Source organism: Bactrocera oleae, chromosome 6 (assembly GCF_042242935.1).
Source record: "Bactrocera oleae isolate idBacOlea1 chromosome 6, idBacOlea1, whole genome shotgun sequence".
Classification (NCBI taxonomy): Eukaryota; Metazoa; Arthropoda; class Insecta; order Diptera; family Tephritidae; genus Bactrocera; species Bactrocera oleae.
The window spans coordinates 70,533,551-70,551,306 of record NC_091540.1 but is presented as its reverse complement, the minus strand read 5'-3'; the positions used below and the strand labels follow the sequence as shown (position 1 = coordinate 70,551,306).

Genomic DNA, 17,756 nt, shown 5'->3' with positions numbered 1-17,756 from the left:
TTCCAAAATGTTGCATGGTTTCCATTTCAAATGATCTTTTGTGAATTTCGTAGACTTTTTAAATTGCTTTTCTAAATCATTCTCTCCTCAGTCAATTTGTTACATCCAATTTCTATTGAAGTTATGATTTCTAGCCTTAACCTTAAAAGGTAATTTTAACTGTTTTGAATAATTCCATTCGTAACTGCTCTTCTACTTCAAAGGAACTTTATTGCTTAAACATTTTAGCAGAAGAAATTGAAAAAACATTGATACATTTGTGATTGGGTTTAGGAAATCCAAAATACTGACGAGTATAAGGCGTAACTTACCGTTATTGGCATGTTGTTACTACATAATCGGATGTCTTCAGTCATTACTTAAGTAAAGTAAAATAAACACTAGAGACGAGAAAAATTAACAGTAGCTGCGAGCACAGTCCTCATATGTCTTCTTAAAGTGTCAGTGCTAACCCTGCAGCCTGTTAAAAGTAAATAAGAAAACAAGACAATAAATGTAAGACAACTTGATTTAAGACCACCAAAACACAAAAACATGAAACCAGCATTTTTCACGGTCACATTGACCGACCAGCGACGAAATTAATTGGATTTCGCCAGCTGTTATGTCTTCATTACTTCCAGCTAATTCAATTAGTAATGACGTTGTGTCGCATTGTTTGCATTCGCGATTACTACCGCCGAATGTGGCTGAGTACGGATGGTGTAACACGATTTGCTTCGCTTTGCTTTCGGACATTTCCGCTGCCGGTGCGCAACAACAATCTGACTCCGGTTGAGGCTACGGAAAAAGTAAGCGCCTTGTGTTGTCACGACAAATACATATCTACATACATGCATGTGTGTGTGGATAAAAATGAAACAAAATTCTTTAATATAAAATACTATAGGTTAAAGTTGTGTTTGCAAAAAAAATCGTGTGCTCGCTGACTTAACGGTTTCAGGCGCCTTACCTTGAAATGAAAAGAAAATTATCAGTTGCTTGGGCCTTTTGTCTTTGCAATTTATTTAATTTTTTGTTCTATTTTTATGTCCTCGTCCCACACGTATTTGTTGTTGTGTTTTTTTCTTCTTCATATGTATATTTCACTATCGCTTGTCAATTAATCCGACTTCCATAGGAGATATTGAAAATTTTTATTAATTTAATATATGTGTAGATAAAGAATGAATGTTTTAATAATTAACACAAAAAAGAAACTTAAATATTAATCTTTAAAACATTTTGCCCGTAAGCATACGAGTATGTATGTATGTATGTAAACTAGGGCGGAGCGAAAAAAATTTTTTTTTGCTTAGACTGAGGGTAAAATCTGTAGATTATAAAAAAGATAATTTTGGACAAAAAAATTTTTTTTAACTTCTAGAGGCGGCTATTTAGTCAGTTTTAAAGTAAATTTCGATATAAAATTTTTTTGGACAAGAAAAAATTATTTATGGTTTAAACTCTTTACATTTATATAAAAATTACAGAATGTGACGGTTTTTGACTCCAAATTTATTTTAACGCTTAAACGTTGTCGTTTAAGACTTTTTTTTTAAACTCTAATAATCTCGAAACAAAAGTTTCAACTCGAAAATTTACTTTTAAACTGAGATGTTAAAAAAAAAATTTTTTTTGTCCAAAAATTTTCTTTTTTTTTTATAATCTACAAATTTTACCCTCAGACTAGGTTAAAAAAAATTTTTTTTTCGCTCCACCCTAATGTAAACACTTATTCGAAAGTGCAAATGCTATCGTTATGAGTCAGTACTTATTTTTATGTCGATGATCTGACTCATATTTCTGCCGATACGTTGATTCGTTAATTTGCCTGCATTTATGAATGAAAAATATGTTGTTTTTTCTTTCTTTTGCATATTTGGTGCATTGTGCTTTACTTCCTCTGATAACGCGACAAAAGTAAACAAGATTAGTAGTGCAATCAGGGTAATTAGAAATGTAATTACTGTAAATTCTACAGTATGTACGGGAAAAGTGAAGAAATGACGGCTTTTAACAAATACGTCGGGAAACTACAATATTATAGGCTTCGGTTTTTTGAAAATTATCCTGATACTACCCATATTACATCATACAAAAGACATGTGTAAAACATTATAGACCTTATGACTAAAGAAAGAATTGTCTGTAAATGCTGAGTAAAAACCTCTCTCCCCGCCAATAGAAGGGTCAGAAAAATATAAATATTTCATAAAACATTTTTTTTTTGTTGTATTTAATCAAATAATGTTCACCTATACTCCTTTCGGCTCTTCAAAAGGAGTCACTCCACATTGTATATGAAAATATGTTCCCACGATATTATGACGTTGGACGCAGATATCCTTATCGGACCCTTAAGCGTATCACTTTCACATGTCATATTTTTCCTGCTTTATCGCATTTCATTAATTTTGTGATATTTTTTTTCCTGCCACTTAAGCAAAATGTCCAAATCTGTAGACGACTGCAGCACTGAAATTTGATGCCTTTCCTTCTACAGACAAACGTATAATATTTCCATATGTTATAATCACATCTAGTTTGATGTAAATATGTAAGCATATGTTGAAGTGTACTCTAAAATGCTGCTTATCTTCTTATTCTTTTCATGCCTAGCCATTAGTTGTACAAAATTATGATTTTTTTGTAATTTTCTCGCTTATCTGTTGTCATGTGAGGCTGATGAAAAAAATATTAAAGAATGTAAAAATAATAATTTAAATATTTTTAACAGTGTCATGAATCGGTTTATCTGGTATAAAGTTAAAATTATTGTTTTATGTGTAAAGTTATTAAACTCGTTTATAAGAAAATTTAAAATGGCTCGAGGTAATTTCGGATAATTAAATATATATATATTTTTTTTTAAATATTTTATAAGATAATAAACTGCAAATTAAAAAATTAAGAAAAAACCATTTTATGAACTAATTTAAAGTAAAAATTATTCTGGCAACTCTATTTTATAAAATAAATTAAACCAAATATATCTTCTTAAACATAGAAATCAAATTTGAGTAAGTCTAAATGCTCAGAACGACAAAATATCAAGGATATATATGAAAGTGTGAGTGATGCAATATATTACTCCTCATTTTATAGAGTATTTGAGTGTTAATCCATTGGCTACGTTATATGAGCAATCCATTCACCTCTGCACATGTTTATACTATTACTATACTCTTACTAATACTATATTCTTACTAATATGCAAAAAATCTTCTGCTATGAAAATCTACTCGCTCAATTTTACAGTGTTATGCTTACGAGTACATATTTCTATTAATTTTCGCAATTATAATTAATAACACTCCTATTTGGTTTTCTCGCGCTTATGTAATCATAAGTAAACATTTGTTTAGAAATTCGACCTAATCAAATCATAAGAATCGTTCGCTGAAACGTGTGTTGTATGGAATTCCAAGTATGCAAACGTAATTTGTGGCATTTAAATTACTCGCTGATAATTGTTTCTGATTGCAGGATTGTGCAATTATTTTTTTTTTTGTGTTTTTGTATGAGAAATATAATATTAAAATAGCAAGTAAGGAAGCGCCAAGCTCGGGTGTAACCAAACATATCATACTCTTGAAAAAAGCAAGGATAGGATAAAAACCGGTGTTATTCCTTAAATTATTAATTTTGTTAAGATATCATATTGACCAATATATACAGTATAAAGTCAATTAGAAGTTTGAAAATCTTATACTTGGTATATGAGGGATATAGATAGTATTGAACCGCTTTTATCGATTATTGACATTACTCAAGTGACAGAATTCGGAATTCAACTCGTCTTGCAATCCTAATCATTTTTATATATATATAACCCTATATCTCGATTAGTTTTAGGTGATACAAACAAACGTTAGGTGAACAAAACTATTACATATACTCTGTAGGAATAATTCTTTAGCGCCTTCATCTGTCAGTTAATATTCGAACGAGTAGGTAACATTAGGATAATAATTACCAAGTTTATTAATATAAACCCAATGTCTAATAGTTCAAAATTGCCAAAGAAACATATTAAAAAAATTGTTCCTCGTTTCATAATACCTCAACATTTTCACAACCCACATAGCGCTATACTTATTATCATTTCCATAAAAATATTGTGTGCTTCAACTAACACAAAGTATTTATTAAACATAAGTAAATCACAACTGCTGCTTCATTACATTCAATGCCGCACTTCCATCTTCACATTCTCCCTTCCCAATTGACGGAAATGACCCTATTTAAGAAAAATCAAGAATTTGCTAACGCTATAAGCGAATTGCTAAGACAAAATTACCGCACGCCGGTGAAATCTATTGCCTCCAACTCATTTGCGGCATGTATAAAATCGCGACGCCTTTGGCGTATTTTCCGCGCTTTTCACTTTCATCAGCGCAGAAAAATTCCGACCTAGCGCACACAATTTTTCACAACACACTCAACAGTAACAACAATCGAGTGTGCCAGAAAGAGAAAATCCAAACAGAAGCAAAAAAATCAATAAAACCACTTTACACTCAAGCGAATGCATGTAATACTGTTAGAGTGGGATATGAACCGCTCGAGTGGTTGGCATAGCGATGGCCCAGTGCTCGCACCATCCCCTTCCGATGGCGACACACCTCGGTGGACGGACATCAACGCCATTTACAGTGCAGCCGAGTGCAATGGTGGGCTTCGAGCAGTCCGCCACCCAGCCAATTTGAGCAGGTTCATTGCACAGCGCTGCCGGTTTGGGGTGCAAGCAAAAGGAGGTCAAGGTTTTTTCGGTATGCGCTCAACTTGGAAAACTTAAATGTGGATTATGCAAATTTTTACTACTGAATTCATAAATTTCACAAGCTTTGTGAGCATGCGATGAACTTTTGCATTTGCGCATGCAAAAAAAGAAAGAATGCTGCAAAATGCCACTTAAATATATCAGCTTTGGTAATCAATGCTCATTATTGCGGGTTCAATGCACGGAAATTTTTCGTTGCGTTTACTTGCAATTTGTAAAAAAGCAACAAAAAATGTTGAAAATTTGCGTGCATAAAGTGCTGCTGCTGCTGTGCGCTTATATGTCACACATACGCCACGGCTTCCTGCCACGCTAACTGCAAAGACACGCACATTTGGCGTTTGTGCGGTGGATATTGTCAAGCGCACGAACATTTCGCGGTCGATTATGTTTTGCGGCGGTGTTCTTATTTATAATTTTATGCGTACACATTTTCTATATTTTTAGCAGGCATATTTACACACAAACATCCATAAATAAGTACTCATTATTTTAAACGAACCGTTTTTATATAACCGTAGCCTATTTATAGCACTCATATGCGAGCAGTTCGAAATAATTATGTCTCAATCGATTTCTTCGCGTTCATTCATCACAATAAATTCATTGTGGCCTGGATTTACGGCCAAATTGATTATATTTTTATTAACCAGTTGTTGCTTTATTATTGCCATTATATTTGGACTCCCACACTGCACTCGAAAAGTCGTAAAAGTGACTTATAGAAATATTGGATTGGAATAAAATTCGAAAAACTGATAAACAAGTTCAGTAATATTGAAAATTTGGACTGTATTTACATAAGTACATATTAGAGTGCTTCAAAAAAAATCAACGACGTTAGTACAATTATATCGTTTAAAAAACTTGTACATGTTCGAAGCAAGTTTCTATTGTCGAAAGTGACCTTTTTTTGTTGTAGTTGTTTCATATTTATATTAAAATAAATTATATGAGATAAGAAAGCCTAAAAGTAAACAAGGTTATCTTCGAATGCCACCTTTGAATTTTCCTTATAATCTCAATAATTTTGCTGCGTTTTACATAACATATTCAACAAGTGGTTGAAAAGAAATTCGCGACGCAGAGACACTTATAAAAATAGTACCACTAGTCCAGAGCCAATTGGAATTAATTACTCACTCAAATCGCAACCAAACGCGAGTAATTAATTTAAACAAATACAAGCGTATCAAGAGACTGAAACGGAAGAGAGTGGAATTAAAAATAATCTTTAAGTGTTTGACTCATTTGAGCGGATATAATTATGATGTTGATTCATCAGTCGCAAGCTGCCGACCAATGTCAAACTAATTGCTTTTTGATCTATGTGTTAGTCCAAATTCTTTGAATTGTTTCTCCTTCTCTTTTCTTATGTGTTTTGACCTATATATGGCTCAACATGCGTGCTTTCTTCACAACGAAACTGTGCTGCGCTCGGGCGGCGGGCGAAATTTTCAATGCTCAAAGTATTGGCGCCAAAACTAACGACGTTAGAGATCAATTGGCACTGGGAAGAGCCAAAATGAAATAAATTTAATAAAATTGCTCAAATGGGCAAAAGAGTAAGAAGTGTTGTTCGCCTCGCCAGCACGTGTTGATATGCGGAAGATGAAGATGATTAATATAGCAGATATTCTTGCAGCATTAATGGAAAGATTCTATAATTGCTAGAACAGCGAGCTTTGCATCAGAAATAGCCCAACCGCAGTGATTGCAAAATGTTTCTTTCCACTTAAAATAGCATTCCACTGGCTTGTGACAACGATTTCGTTTTATTTTATTTGCAAAAAACTTAATTGGAAGCACTCAATGTTTAGCGTATGTTAGGTATGCCAGAGCAAAGCATATGCAGCAGATAACGAGCGAGATTTTTAATAGCATGGAAACAGAAGAAGGAACACAGCAGGAGACAGCTTTTTGACTCGCATATTCTGGCCTTGAATTTGACCGCCGTATGTATATACATACATACATACATTTCTAAGTATATATACAATTTCAAAATTTAAGATATTTAAGCGAAATTATTGCGGTCAGGTAATTGTAAATTTACAGATACACATATGCGTATGGATGTATAAGATTTGTTCCAACCCTGTAGGAAAAAAAGAAAAAAATAAAACATCCAAAAATTTTAAATTAAACAATTCGCAACCCTGACAACCGATCGATATTCCGCTGTCCTCTTGGGCTTTAGCATTGGATCTATGGATCTATGGATCTCCAGTGAGCTTAACAAGCGCTCGTCAACAGCCAAAGCTTGAGCGGCTGCGAGATCCTGCTGGCCCAAAGTGAACCGCAAGAAGTCTGGTGATTCATATCTAGAGGTTTTGGGATTCACAAACGACCAGCGTTTACATTTGTACAATTGGGATCCTACGATACCTTTGCTGCTAGCATCACCCCTACGACGTAACCTAGCCTAACGATATTTATGTACGTCAAACTTTTATTCGAATGACTTAACTTAAAATTTTATATATTTTTTTATTTTTGTAATATGTTCCTACAAGGTATGCAATAGAACAAAGTATGTAACGTAAGCTTTAGTAATTGCTGAATCTTCCATAATTCTACCCAACTCGTTCGGCTTTCTTTCGCAATTTCTTTACTCTGAATTTTTGTTTAGCCGCACGTGTCGATTGAAGCATCTCTGGTATTTTATTACACTCGGGTATGCGAACATCTTGGCAAAGAATGCGAAGAATGCTGTTGCCACACACATGAGTGTATATGTGTGTTTGTGCATACATCTTTTAATTGCAAGGGAAATGTACCTTGTATGTATTTTTGTACATAAAAGTACAAACTTCTTCGCGAATTAACCGCCAGATAAGTGAGCTGCTGGTGCGAATAACTTGCTGTGAAAATAATTAAAAAAAATTCTTCCGTACAAATAATTAATAACAATTTCGTTTCGTGCGGTTGTACTCGTAAATTGCGTTTCACCATTAAAACTATTTATGCTTATATTGACAGGAATTTCATTTTGTGCCTGTCAGCGTCGCGGTCCTTGATGCCAAATGAATTTACTTGCAAACATCTATGAGTAGAAATGTGTGTGCTTGGTGGGTTTATGAATGTATTTGAATATGTATGCGCGTGGTTTACAGTCAACCCCGCTGTGCACGGGTATAAACAAAATACAAACTTACTATTTCTAATTATAAATAATCAATACTGACGTATTGCGTAGTAAATTTGTTTTTTTCATTTCAGTTTTGCATATTTAATGAACAATTTCCAAAGAAAATTTTCGTAATAATTTACTTACTTTTTCAAGGTTAATAACATATACTAGGTTCTCATACCCAGACATCAAAGTCAATAAAGAGAATTAGTCATATTATGTCAAGGTTATATACTCTATATTCCGAATTTTAATCTTCAAAAAGTCAATAATTTTCAAGTAGACAAATATTAAAATAATGTGAAATTCAACGCTTTTGAGGTCAATGCCGCACGCAAATACTTCAGTTCTCTGTTTGTATCCAGGTGTTCTGCATGACATTAAAATTGATAAATTATGTCATCGACAATTGTGTGTTCACATTTTTAAATTTTTGACTGACATGTTACTATGCAGATGCCTTTTTGTTGTAATTAAGTTTTCGGAAAATATTTGTCAAAAAAACAACATGAAAATGCAATATTTATTGATATCATGCATATATGTATAAAAAGTTGTATTTGGAGTATATACAGCGGGTTCATTTTTACGTGATACTTTTTCAATTATACACAACAAAAGCTTTATACGCGTTTTTCCAGTAAACCTTTCTTTGTGCGTCGAAAAGCGAATTAAAGTCGAAAGAAAATTTTATTTTTTGTATTATTTATATCGGAAATTGATTTTTTAAATGAGCTAAGCCGCTATTGCACTCAAGACCGTTTACCTGGCGGCATAATTTTATCTTTTTTGATATAGGATCAGATTTTCAGGTAGCAGTGAGAGTAAATATTGCCTAAAAATGAAGCACCCTAATATACACTCAGGCATATTTCACACTGCTCACTCCACAAGCGTGCAAATATGCAAGTACATACGTACATACTTATACACATATTTGTCAGTTTGTGCAACACGGTTAATTAAAATTAATTGATATCATTGACTTCCATTATGGAGAATAAATTGAACACATGAAGTGATACTAACGATACTGAAAAATATTGCAAAAGCGTGCAGAAAGACATAGGTATGTACATACATATACTAATAAAGAATATATGTATGTATGTAAGCAGCGAGAATAAATGCGAAAACCTTGCTTTAAATTAATAGAGTGTTTTTTTTTTTTTTACTTTATAGTCGGTGCTATTAATGCGTCGCACCCTGTAAATAATAAATTTATTCTTTACAATCTGTTTTTTGTTGATTAACTTATTTAAATATTTTCTGTGTGACATGTTTTTATTATTTCTGTGTTTTTATATAATTATAAAAGTTTTAATTTAAAAATTAAAAAAAAAAAATGCATTCAATAAACAGCATTCTCATATGTACATATGTACAATATTTATGTATTGCGCTCATTAGCCTTGCGCACCGGCACAAGTTCGCATTGTTCACACAAATCTTTGACATCGCACCGTCGACAGCGCACACATTCCTTTTATTGTTTACTCACGCTGCTTATTAGCCTAGCCTTTCATATCTTATTTATGTGACCCCAATTATGGAACAGGGACAATGTACTCGCCTTTACCTTGCGGCCTACAATGACAACAAAAGAAACACCCCCATTTTTCACACACACACACACACACACACCAATTCAAGTTATCGCTTTTCGTCGTATTGCCATATATACACCGACGCACACATCCATATGTACGAGGTTTGTTGAAAGGAAAATGTGAATTTTTGAAATTTTTTTTAAGTACTTATTCTATATTATGATTCATTAATATCTATTTTGTCCCCTTCAAAGTAGTCCCCATCGGACATAATACACTTGTGCCAAGAATTTTCCAATCCTACCAGCACTTCTGAAATGCGCTTTTCGGTATAGCCATCAGCTCTTCGGTTCTGACTTGATCTCATCAATTGTGGTACAACGTTCGCCTTTCATTGGTTTCTTCAGTTTTGGGAATAGGAAAAAGTCGCAGGGAGCCTAATCAATCGTTTGAACAAACCCGGATCGTTGTTGACGTCATTCAACAACTCCTGAGCAATACTAATGCGACATTGCTTTAGCTCAAAATTTAGCAATTCTGGAATAAACTTCGCTGCCACACGTTTCATGCCCAAAACATTCGATTAAATTGAATAGCATGAACCGATTGATATGCCAACATCCTCTGCAACTTCCCTAATAGTGATTCGACGATTTTCAAGAACAATTTTTTTTCGCTGTTTCGATGTTTTCTTCGCCTATTGACGTGGTCACACCTCCAGTATGCTGATCGTCATCGACATCTTCTCGGCCTTTTGTAAAGCGCTTGTATCACTTTTTTGATACAAAGTGGGCTCAGCGAATGCCACAGTCAACATTTAAAGAACCTTGGCGCACTTTATTCCATTTATTTCGCAAAATTTAATATATATTCTTTGATGCATTTCTTTCAAAAGTCAAAAATTGAAGAGCACACGAAAACGTGGCTAACCTTTTCTGTTGTCAAAAACATACTACTAATCGAAATGGGCTCATAATGCAAGCGCATGATAAACATAAGTGTTCGATTATAACAAACACAAAATATCGAAAATCGAATGTACACAGCCCGCGAAAAATCAAAATTTACCTCTTCCTTTGAACACACCTCGTATGTGCTTCTTTGTGAATGAGCAACGGTATGCATCGCAAATTAAGTTTCCGTGCAAAAATACACAATTTTTTTGTTATATTTTCGGTGTTTACTTTCCATTTTACTTTACACTGTTTACATTTCTCATCGCCAGCGACAAACATTTGCGGATTGTTGCACTTAAAAAATCTAAGAAATATGGCAAACTTTAAAAATATAATTTATTCTGTCGCAAAAGTAAATAAAGTCGCACACTCGTGTAAATTATTTGCAGAATTTATTACCCTGCGAAATGAATAAAAGTTTGCCAGATGTCCGACAGCTTCACTTTTTCATACGAATATTGTCAAGACTGCTTTCCAGAAGGTCTGGGGGCGTACTAAAGGAATTGAAATATTACAGCTGCAGGTGGCAGGACAAATGGAAAAAATTAGAAAAAGGAATGCTGTCTGTATCACAGACGGTAAATCTTTTCGGGTTGTGAAATGTGTTTTATATTTTATTGTTTAATCTCGATTTTGTGCGGAATGAGTTTGCAAAGTAAAATCATAGCTGTAAATTTATTTTCAATCTTTACTGAACTTACAAACACAATCAGTCCAGTCAGAGTAAACATAAAAGGTAGTCGTCTTCTAGGCGCAGATTATCAAAAACTCTCACTAAAAAAAGATTATACATTATATGTATATTAAGTAGATATTACATTATATTATAGGAGAATTTTAATTCATAGTTGAGCCGCCAGCAAAATCCTGGTAACTCATAACCACAAAAGCGAGGTAATTGATTTTGATATTGTTAAAATTTAAGTAATCATAAACAATGCCTTGCCTACATTAAGACTCATATTATTAAAGTCACATCCATTATTATAATACAATATAATAAAATATAATTTTCTACATAATTTTATTATTTTTCGTTGAAATCCTGAGTTGAGGTTTTATTTTAGACTCTTCGCGTATAAGGCCGCGCAGAAATGTAGGCAATGTCTAATTGATAGGATGCGATTATAAAAATGACATATAATGAAAATAAATGAAATCGGCACTGACACAAATATGGTTAAAATACATCCCATTAATAATAAATATTAACGACGTACAAATTATCGCGTTTCCACTATGTTAGCTTCTCGCATTTGATTTTATTAAATTATCGATGACTGAATTAGCGTCTCATTAACATTGTCGCCACACCTATCTACATACGATTTTTTCCCAACTTAGTGCCACTTGCTAAATTTGTACTTGGTCACATTTCACAATATTCTTTCTTACTCGCACTCACTCGATTTATCTCTTCGCCGTTCGAAGGGCATTACTAAGGACGCCCCAGTTATGTCTTGTCTTGTTTTTTTTCTAAGCGCCTAATCATCAAGTTAGCGCTTTTATTACACGATAAATTGGCGTCACTGTTGGCTGACGGAATTGTCTGTCTGCGATATGTAGTTACACATATCGTATATGTTAATCGTTGATCGATAAGCCAACAAACTGAATGCCGTCTGTCTATTTCGTGGACTAGCATAGTAAGATTTCGACTTGTCTGCTTCCAGCTTTTGTTCTATATTATTTATTTACTATACATATATACATATGTACTATGTGTGTAGAGATGTCTGATGTTGGTTTGTATGGCTTTTGGCACTTGTCATCGAAATTGCGCGACAATGAGTCAGCAATAGCAGCGTCAGCGGCAATGTCACACCAGAATAACCCTGGCTAAAAAGCCACATACGTATGTAAAAATGTATATATGTACGTCGCGCACCCATCCACACCTATACGTATATACCATATATAAAGTATGTATATTGAGTGCTTTAAGAGACTCGCTGTCTATGCTATGCCCGAATGCTTTCAAAATAATTACGCCTGTGGCATGCCTCGTCGAAGTGAAAAAAAAGTGTTTTTGTATTTCGGAAATAAATATTTGCATTAATATTTCCCTGACAATAACACTCTTTGGCTAACCCTGCCGACCTTTTTAAATTAAAGAAAATAGCAAAACTAAATTATCAATTTGTTATACTTAAATTCTACCAGTTTTCGGGTGAGCTTAGCGAAGAAGCATTGTTTCATCTGGTAATGAGCATGAGATGGTGTATCGTCACTTTTGTAGAAGATAGAGTTAGGTTTGTATATGATTTAACTTGTTTTGATGACGAGATATTTACTTTGTACTTGTATGAATTGAAATTGATGTGGTGATCTTTGGTGTGATATTGTGTTATGCGATCTGTTATTGGTAGATATATCCTAATCAGGGTATATTAAGTTGACCACAAAGTGAAATTTTGCACCTGTCCTTTCCTCACTAAGAAGCTGCTCATTTGTCGGAACGGCCGCTATAACATATAGCTGCCATACAAACTGAACAATCGGAATCAAGTGATTGTATGGGAATATTTTTTCATTTGAAGAGGTACTTTCACGAAATTTGGCATGGATTATTGAAGCAACAAATCTCCGAAGCAATAGTTCAGATCAGATCACAATAGCATATAGCTGCCATAAAACCTGAACGATCGGAATCAAGTTCTTGTAAGGAACCTTTTGTATTTGCGAGGGTATTATAGCTTCGTTGCAACCGAAATTAACGTTTTCTTGTTATATATTTTATATACATATGTATGTATAGTGATACAGTATTTTTATTTTTTCCTGTTGAAAGTTTATATGATATGATTGGTTTTTTGTTTTAATATACAGTTTTATTGTTTTAAGAAGAATTTGGTGTGCAATTTTTTTTCTTTCGTGAGTATTAATCAGTTGATGTGACATGTTGCGAGTCATATCATGTGATGCGATTATTTGATTACAGGATGTGATGTTAAATAGCATTATGCTTTAAATACAGCTGTATTATTTTTTCATGATATAAACGGATGTATGAAAAAGTTTATGATTTAATTTCAAAAGTATATGATTTGATAATTTACACATATAATTGCTATGGCTTGATGCGATTTGATACGTTGTGATGTGCAGTGATTCGAAGGAATGTGAAGTGGTAAATTATTTACCTATGTTATGTTTCATATTTGTGTTGGTACGAATTAATTGAAATTTGTGTAGGTACTTATATAACACCAAACTATACATCGTTAATCCAAGTCGTTATAAGCAGTGTAAGTGCCGCGATGTCTCAAGGTGGTGTGTTGTGGATTTTAGTTTAATTCTTAATTGGATTTTCATATTATATGCTTTTATACTCATAACAACTTGAGCAATAAATATCCTATCATTTTCTTATTTCAGATTGTTATCTAAAACGCCTTCAAGATGCCAAATGAAGTAGCAGTCGTATTGTCCTTCAACAGGCTGATGCCGTTAGCAAACAAGTCGCAATAGTTTGCAATTATATAAAAATGACTTAGAACTACGCCAAATCGTTTAGGGACGACTGAAATTGATTGATATTTATTACACGTACAATGCAGTTGTGATTGAAAGCGAAGAAGCACTGCGCAGCTAATGAAAAATGGTTTAGTAAACTCTTCAAACATCTACGCATAAAGTATCACATATCCCACTCTACTAGATTTCTAACAACAAATATCTTCTGATACTGATATACTAATGTATACTTAATTGATATAGTCTCCTTTAGAAATCAAAAAATACTCATTCTCCGTGAACACATACTCTACGCACAAATCGCCAATATGAATTCCGTAATTTCCGCGTTTAAAGCGAAAAAGAATTCCAGCAATTCAGCCACCGCCAATGACAAGTCCACTAATAACGTCGGCACTCTGAACACCACCAGCTCCGTCAGTGCAAAGAAGAAGGCAATTAATGCACAGGATAACGGTTATCAGTATCTGCGACACATACGGGAAATCGAATCCGCCACCAAGATGTTGTCGCCCGTGGTGGTAGTCGATGACTTCCGACCGCCTTGTGTCGATGTGGTCGACCACGCGCCCGCCACCGTACGTTTGGCTGCAGCCTTGGATTCGACATTACCAGCCGACTACAATATGAACGGCTCCAAGTGTTCGACGTTGAATGGTAGCGCTGTTGCGAGTGGTGATGAAATGATGGTGCGAGTGGGAAATATGAATGCAACTAATTTAGTAGCAAATGTGGAGAATGGCAATTGCAATGAAACACCCGCCAGCAAGACGATGACAAACGGGCAGACTCAGAGTCCACCAACGCCCAGCAGTCCGGTGGCGCAGCTGCTCGACGCTGACGATGATGAGTCAGAGCACTCGACGGCTGCATGCACGAGTAGCTCCAGTGAGCAAAGCAACAGCACAGTGGTGCATAGTCCAACGGGCTTACATGTAGCGGGGACAGCGGGTGCCACAGTCGCATCGACTGCACAACCCAGTCCAGCAAAAAGTCTGCGCAGCAATTCATCAACATCGTCCTCATCATCCACCTCCACCTGCACCTCTACCAATTCTGCCGCCAGCACATCAGCATCTTCATCTATTGCCGCCTTATGCAATTCAGGACCGAGTTCGTGCAGTTCGTCTACCAGCTGTGACGCAACTACGCTAGCCAACTCTTCGCCACACAATTCCACACTAACGTTGTCGTCGACGAGCAGCGGTGCTAACGTCACATCGGCTTCATCTTCGCCAACAGAGCAGCTGAACAGCGCCAATGCAGCAGAGGCGGATTATGTGCCTGCGTTTCTAAAGTCTGCGCCCGTCACATTGCCCATTATCATGCCGAATGGCAACAGTAGCTTGGCGACGATGCCACCCCACTACCACGGGTACGGCATGAATGGTGGAGGCGGTGCGGGTATCGGTGTGTGCGGTGGCACACCCGTTAATTCGGCATCAAGTACTCCGAAGCACGTGCGTTATCCCAAACCGCGTCTGAGTTTAAGTCGCTTCATCAATCATTCGATGCCGTCGGTGCATGGACGACCGAATCTAAGTGTGGCAGGCGGCGCAGCGACAGTCGGTGCCGGCGCGTGCGGTGCGGCGGGAACAAATCCGCCAAAGCGTATTTCGACGCATCAGCGGAATTTGAGTCTGGACTTTAGGTGAGTAAACGACAAAGTTCTCTCTCTACATTCACTTCCAAATCACATTTAATGCAATTTATGGAACGTGCAACGTCTTTGAAATCAGTGAGGCAGAAGTTTCTAAATTAAATTTAGCATTGCTGCAAACCATTGCTCTGTGCGGAATAACGATTTGTCATTGAATTCTAGCGACAACTGCTTAGCGAGGCGCTTAATAGTTTCATGTAATAAAGTAAGTCGAGAAAAGCTATTTGTTGCATTTATTCGCTATATCTTTGCACCAAGAACTACTTCATTCGCTGAAATCAACGCTTTCTGCCTTATGCTCGCAGTATGCTCCACCGTTTTATTGTAAAGGCGCCACTGTCTGCTTTATGACCGCAAATATATTCAATTTTCCGCTCTCTTGAATTTCCACTGAAAACTGATTTGCATCCGAAAGTTATGACTTGTAATTAAAACCACAAAAAATATTTTTATTTAATAATTTCTGGTTAGAATCTGTATTGCGTCAGCTTGTTTAAAGGTGGAAGTGGTGTCTCGAATAACTCGGAGTATAACATTTGAAGTTAAAATTGAAATATTTTGTTTATTGGATTTTGTGGTTTCATGTTAATTGTGAAATTTTTAAGAACTTATTTCTGAAAGAATTACAAATTAAGAAAAATTACAAATCCCATCTTCAAGGAGAATTTGTTCGAAAATTTAGAAGCGTTATTTTCTCTTCGGAGAACTGGAAGCATTCTTTAATTAAACATGTTAGTTCTAATTTTGCATTTTTACGCATAATGGCTGAAGTACCACAGCCACGAATATTCGCCTGCAAATCAGTGACATTCGCCACTTTTGAACCAAAATTTTGTTCAAAATGACAGCGAAAGCGATTAAAATTTATGGGCAATGCAACTGAGGAAGTAAACTGCGTTCATCTATATGATTTTCGGTTATTAAATTTAATTTCCCTCAGCGCGAATGCTTTCATTTATGAAAGCCATAAAACTTTATGAAAGCTCTGCCGTAAAAAGTTGTTATGAAACCGAACTGTGTTATTATTTTTTAATGAAACGCATATACTATGTTTGTATCCTAAAACATATTGATAAACGTTTTTTAGTTGTGTTTTTATTTAAATAAAATCTAAATCATTACACAATTCCCGCTTAAACCTCGAACACTCACATTCATCTAGGTGTGCGTATGTGCAAATATATACAGGAATATCCTTCACTTTTATTAACCACTTGTTTGTGGCTAATTTATGCGCGGCCAACCCCAAATCGAACAAACACAACTAATCAATTAGCTTACAAAGTGGATTCTGCCGACTGCTTCTCACACTTAAAATTCATTTTGAAAAAGTTTATACAAGCGAGCCTTGCCAAAGGGCCACATTCCATACCTTTTATATGTATACGTGAATGTACATCGGTATAGATAGTATAGATATGACAAAAGCACAACCACTTACTAAGGGGGAAGTAGCCCTAGGCATCACTGAATGCAAGGACAAATGTACATCTAACCGAGTCCAAAAGTAAAGTTTTATACATGCGAATATGTGAGTATGTGTGCGCGTTTTTGGGTGTTGGCCTACGCAATTAACGAATTGACCGAAATACTCACTAACAAAGGACAATTCATTAGGCAAATAGAGTAGGTCTTTTATTTCCGTCACAAAAGCGCATAGCACACAATGTCAAAAGAATAAAGAAGCACAATGTCAAAAGAATAAAGAAGCACGAGTAGAAGCGTGGTCTATACATATATATAAATAAATAAAATACCAAATTGAGGGTGATGTACTGGCTTTTAAAGAGACATGCTAGTGGTATGGTAATCAAGGGTCGAGCATATTCTCTGTAGGTATGGACATATGTATGTGGATGGGATAAATAGGTGAATTGCAATTGTAAACAAAACTTAAATGCGCAACAGGCAGAATAGAGCGAAGAAGCTTTTTTAATACACTGCTTTATGGGTTTTATGGAGTAAAGAATTACAGGATTGTGTAGTGCATAGATAGATAAATTATACGTCCTTTACTGTGATTCAATCCATTAGACATACAATTTGCATAAGAAACTATATTTTAAATGACAAATCTTCATGTATGATGATTTCTTTATGGTTTGTGAAAACCCTCTACAATCAAACTGAGCTTAAACGAGCCAAATTGAGTGAAAACATCTCTCGATGCCACCACACTATGACACACTTGCGTATGTAAGAGTAAGAGTATGTA

At 35.2% G+C, this 17,756-nt stretch overlaps 1 protein-coding gene across 1 annotated transcript in view; it reads left to right on the top strand.

Annotated features, from left to right (window-relative positions):
- Nucleotides 1-17,756, top strand: part of fwd (phosphatidylinositol 4-kinase beta fwd) — a 117,183-nt gene that overhangs the window by 50,573 nt on the left and 48,854 nt on the right. The window contains exon 2 of the mRNA XM_036364196.2: nt 13,783-15,532. Coding sequence (XP_036220089.2) covers nt 14,190-15,532 — 1,343 coding nt within the window. The 5' untranslated portion in view covers nt 13,783-14,189. The remainder of the gene's footprint in view (nt 1-13,782; nt 15,533-17,756) is intronic.